The 5,674-nt window shown below is 46.3% G+C and overlaps 1 protein-coding gene across 1 annotated transcript in view; it reads left to right on the top strand.

Moving 5' to 3' along the window:
- LOC105999066 (olfactory receptor 7A10-like) overlaps positions 1–5,674 on the top strand; it is a gene marked incomplete at its 3' end in the record, with an annotated part of 47,132 nt that overhangs the window by 17,676 nt on the left and 23,782 nt on the right. Inside the window, exon 2 of the mRNA XM_013033954.1 lies at positions 222–471. Within this exon, the coding sequence (XP_012889408.1) occupies positions 222–471 (250 nt within the window). The remainder of the gene's footprint in view (positions 1–221; positions 472–5,674) is intronic.

Below are 5,674 nucleotides of genomic sequence, written 5' to 3' on the forward strand. Positions count from 1 at the left end.
TGCTGCGGCTGTCTTTCTGTGCCCACTCAGAAATCCCCCACTTCTTCTGTGAGCTCAACCAGGTGGTCCACAGCGCCTGCTCCGACACCTTCCTCAATGATTTGGTCATCTACCTAGCCGCTGTGTTTTTGGCTTTCGTTCCCTTTGCCTGCATCCTGTATTCTTACTCCAAGATCGTCTCCTCCGTCCGGGCCATGTCCACAGCCCAGGAGAAGTACAAGGCCTTCTCCACCTGCGCATCGCACCTCTCCGTGGTCTCCTTGTTTTACGGCACAATCCTGGGTGTGTACCTCAGCTCGACGGTGACCCAAAACTCACACTCAACCGGCACGGCCTCGGTGATGTACAGTGTGGTCACCCCCATGCTGAACCCCTTCATCTACAGCCTCAGGAACAAAGACCTCAAGAGGGCTCTGAACAAACTCTTAGTGGTAGACAGTATGAAAATGCCCTCGGTCCGCAGACTGAATTGTGGGTGACGGCAGGTTTTAAAGACTCAGGAGCAGGCTGGGAGTGTTTTTGTTTTTGTTTTCCCTCATCAGACAATGGATGGCCAGCATATCCCTTCTCTTTTAACCTGGAGTTTGATTTTCTCTGATTTTGGCTTCTCTATACAATTCAGTTACCCAATTTGCCAGTACTGGGGCTTGAACTCAGGGACTAGGTGCTACCCTTTAGCATTTTTACTCAAGACTAGCACTCTACCACTTGAGCCACACCTCCATCCATTTCCAGCGTTTTGTTGGTTAACTGGAGATAAGGATCTCAGGGACTTTTCTGCCTGGGCTGGCTTTGAGTCATGATCCTCAGATCTCAGCCTCCTGAGTAGCTAGGATAACAGGTGTGAGCCACTGGTGCCCAGCTCATACTGCATATTTTGTAGTAAGTGGAATAAAAGGATTGGAATGCTCCCACACACTAGGAACTAGAAACAATGAATGCTTGAGAGAATACACTAAAACCTCTGATTTGATTATTACATTATATCTGTACATACACCTATCTATATCTCAAAAACAACACTCCAGCCGAGCGGCAGTGGCTCACACATTTAATCCTAGTTACTCAGGAGGGAGAGATCTGAGAACTACAGCTCAAAGCCAGCCTGGGCAGGAAAGCCTGAGACTCTCATCTCCAATTACTCAAAAAAAATCACAGTCCACCCCATAAATATGCACAAATAATAGATGTTCATTTACCTTGCTTTGTTTTATTATTTTAAGTAGTTGTACAAAGGAGTTGCCTCTTAACGAAGCTGCTTATGAATATGATGCATCTCAATCGACGCGGGTGTCTGTTTTTGGGGGTTACACACAGTGTGCTTTGTAGTGAGCAATGCAACCAAAGAGAAATAATAACAATCTGAAAAGTTGCCTCTCTAACCAGGTTCCTGAGAGGAAATGAGAGTAAGAAAAAATTCCCCAGAAGCCTCAGGGGTCCAGTGGAGAAACAGAGCGTTTTCTTTTGTTCTGTGTGAAATATGAAATGTGTCTGCAATGAAAAAGAATCTGTCCCAGGTCCCTGCCGCTCCCGTTCTCCCTCCCGTGACCCTGGGTTTTCCAGGGCTTTCTTTTCTCCTCAGCCCTGACATGCAGAACATCCACACTGGAATTTAGGGCTCAGCTCTCCCTCCGTAACCAACTCCCGTGCTTTGTGGTCTGCGTGGATTCCAAATGGTTTTCCCAACAACTGAAGGCATGGCTCAAGGGGTAGAGCACCAGCAAGCTGACAAGCCAAGCAAGCGTGAGGCCCTGAATTCAAATCTCAATACTAGAAGAAATGCGATTTTTCTCCTACTATCCCTTCCCTCCCCTACCTCCTCCCCAGACCCCCCCCCAAAGTTGTAAAGTTCTTTTCAAACATAGTGTCTTTTATCGTTGTTGCAATGGGTCATCCTGGGCTCTTATAACAATGCTCGACAAGAAATGTGCTCATTACCTTTCTCATGTAACTGTAATGCCTCTGTATAGCATCTTTACAATAAATTAAAATTTTAAGAAAAGAAATCTGATTTTTTTCTTCTTTTTTTGTTTTTTGGTTGGTCATGGGGCTTGAACTCTGGGCCTGGGCGCTGTCCCTCAGCTCTTCAGCTCAAGGCTAGTGCTCCACCATTTGAGCTACGATGTCACTTCCGGTTTTCTGGTGGTTTATTGGAGATGAGAGTCTCCTGGACTTTCCTGCCTGGGCTGGCTTTGACCTGTGATCCTCAGATCTCAGCCTCCTGAGAAGCTAGGATGACAGGTGTGAGCCGCCAGCACCTGGCTAAATTTGATTTTCTTAAACAACCCTCCTGCCTAGCCTCAGGGAAGAAAACCAAAATAACTCCACAATCCCGATTCATATCATTTGAAACATTTTGTTCCAATGCTTCCTAAAAATAAAATTTATTTCTCACACAAGCACAATGACACAAGATACAATTTTTGAACTTTGCATTTATTACTTGTCAGCATTTATAAGTATGTTCCCTTTGAAAAATGGTCAAAGGCTCCATTATAAAGTTGAAACACACATCCTTCCTATTTATTGAGGCTCTTTCATTTGCTTAATAATTCTTCTGCAACAGATGTCCATGGCTCAAACCTGTAATCTTAGCTTCTCAGGAGGCTGAGATCTGAGGATCGTAGTTCAAAGTCAGCCCAGGCAGCAATGTCTGTGACAAAAAAGCCAGAAGTGGCGCTGTGGCTCAGTGGTAGAACACTAGCCTTGAACACAAAAGCTCAGGAGGCAGCATCCAGGCCAGCATCGGTGCACACACACACACACACACACACACACAAAATCTCATGACTGGGGGCAATTAGGATGGTTCCACATTTTCATTTATGTAGATTGAATGACTATGGACATAAATCTCTGACTCTACCATTGATTGCATTTCAGCTTGAGCTCTTCAGCTCAAAGCTAGCGCTCTACCTCTTGAGCCACAGCGCCACTTCCGGCTTTTTTCCTTTTGCTTACATGGTGCTGAGGAATCGAACCCAGGGCCTCATGTATACAAGGCAAGCGCTCTACCACTGAGCCACCTTCCCAGCCCCTGGTATTATTTTTTCTGAGTGGTATTATTGAAAAGATATGAACCATGCTTTAAATTGCCATTATATTTTGAGAATTAGAAGTACCAAAAATAGAATGAACTTCGTTCGTGAGTATGCTAAAGAGCAAAGAAAGAAAGTATCTACACTAGACATACTCAGCATTAGCAGATAGTGGGTATTTCTGAAGCGCTTTTCAAAATACTGAATTGGCAGATGGCCCTTATCTAACTATGCAAGGAGTGGAAGGAAAAATGTCATTTTTTCTCCACTTGAGAATAGAGAGCTGGAGGGGAGAGCACAGAGAGTATTTCCATAGGATATGAGTAAATCTAATTTCTGAAGCTGTGTGTGTGTGTGTGTGTGTGTGTGTGTGTGTGTGTGTACTGGGACTTGAACTTGGCACTCAGCTTCTGCTCAGTTTGTATAGATGCAGTCATCCGTTGTTCATCGTTAATGCAGACATTGGCAGTTTGCCTATCTTGGCTATTTTCAGCCTTTCAATGAATATGAATATGAATATGTGGGCTTTTCTCTGAGACAATAGTTTCCCGACCCTGACCTGTGCCCAGCTTGCCAGGTGCGATCAGTCGCATACTGATACCTGCGGTCCAGCGTGCAGGGAAGGTGTGTGTTCTGAGTTCCTCCACCAGCCACGTTCCCCACTCCTCAGCGCTCATGTCAGGATTTCAGACGTCAGCATCATCGTTGTTTCTCTTGTTTCTTTTGGTTTGAGACCGGGACTCAAATTCAGCGGCCGATGCTTTTGCCCACTGGCTGGTGGTGCTCTCCCAGCTGAGCCAGGACTCCGGTCTCCAGAGCTGACTTTCTTGCAAGCACTATAGTTTCTGTTGTGTTCTCACCTCTTGGCAGGCAAATCAAGCCATGGCACTGCTTTCGTACCAGCTGGTAAAATCCCCCCTCGTGATGCAGCTCACACATGAGCTGAGGAGTCCCTGGAAATTCAGAGCGATTCACGGCCACGGAGAAGAGTCTCCACGGTCACCATCACTGTGGGCAGCTGTGACTGTCATCGCGTTCTCTCATTGGCTACGTTCACCGTGACATCACAAAGGTTTCTGGAGACAGGAAGTGAGTCTAGATTTTCCCAGGATCCTGTGGGGCAGCCGTGGTGATGGGGAAGAGGATTTTCCCCCAGGGCCTGCGCATTGTCCAGGACACGATGATGTCCTGACCCCACGGACTTCCTCTCTGACCCTCCTCTCGTGCGGCTCCTAAGCGGTTCATGCAGAGCTTTGTGGTGCAAGTGGTAGAGCACCTGCTCTGAGTGAAAAAGCCCAGGCACAGTGCCCTGAATTCAAGTCCCAGTATCAGTACACACACACCTCATTAATCCTAATTTAATTAAGTGGAAATCTTGTGTGTGTGTGTGTGTGTGTGTGTGTGTGTGTTGCTCCTGGAGCTGGAACTCAGGGCCTGGGTGTTGTTCAGTCAAGGCTAGTGCTTTGCTACTTGAGCCACAGTTCGACTTCTGGTCTAGTTGTTGATAGCTTATTGGAGTTGAGAGTCTCACAAACTTTCCTGCACAGCTGGATTTGAAGCGCAGCCTTCGGCTCTCAACCTTCCAGGTAGCTAGGACGTCAGCATCCTGTGAATCAGTTTATTGAGATATCAGGAGTTTGTGGAGGCCAGGAAACCAGTGAAGTAAAGTTGTTCATTCGTAGACTTCTGAAAACTCTTAGTGGAGGGCTGTGCTAGCTGTGAGTTTAGGCTGGTGCAAGCGAGGAGAGTGAATGGAAGCGCGGTAATGACTGTGGTACGTTGTGCTGGGCCAAGTGTCTTGGGAACAGCAAATCTCAGAACGGAAGAAAAAACTTGCTTCTTGCAGTGACATCCCTAAGGGAGAATTACCCACTCAGGCCTGGAATAAGAGGAAGGGGACGAGTCTAATGAGCAGACCCGCCAGAAATCCCTCCTCTGATGCTGTCTTAATTATAGACAGCCATTTCCTTTTTTATCAATTAATTTTTTAGGATATATTTTTTATTGTAAAGATACTGGGGTTTACAGTTATATGAATAAGGCAATGAGTCCATTTTCTATGGAGCATTGTTACCTCCTTTGTTTTTTCCCTACCATCCCTTTTCAGTCTTCCTCTAGGTTGGGGACCAATGCTTGCGCCCTTGTGGTTATTTATTATGCCTGGATGGATAGCTTAGTCTCCATCATGTAGTAAATGGTCAAAAAAGGGATTTTTGAATTTTCCAAGTGGAGAATTTCTATGCAGAGAACCCACGTCGGTGAGTTGGAGCCCAGCAGTGTTGGCAGGAAATCTATGAGACAGTTGTCAAGAATATTGACCAGAGGTCACCTCGACCCAAGGTAGCCCAGCCAAGACCTGAGTGCTGCTCGTGATCGCTTGCTGGTTTGATGAATGCATGGATGTGTTCGTGTCCAGGGCCAGGAAGGGGCAGGAACTCAGCGGTGTAGGTCAGTGTTGACAATGCCAAGTGTTGGCCGTGGAGACACAATGAGAGGAGGATGGAAAGAGTGTATATCATTAGATGGGAGAGAAAAAAGAGCTTATTACCTACGCAGGAAAATACAGCGACTTGAGGTGGAGCAAGATTTTCATTTGCTCCTATTCCCAGGTCCGTTTGTCATATTTCCCCTGGAAG

The sequence above is a fragment of the Dipodomys ordii genome, unplaced genomic scaffold (assembly GCF_000151885.1).
Source record: "Dipodomys ordii isolate 6190 unplaced genomic scaffold, Dord_2.0 Scaffold180, whole genome shotgun sequence".
NCBI lineage: Eukaryota > Metazoa > Chordata > Mammalia > Rodentia > Heteromyidae > Dipodomys > Dipodomys ordii.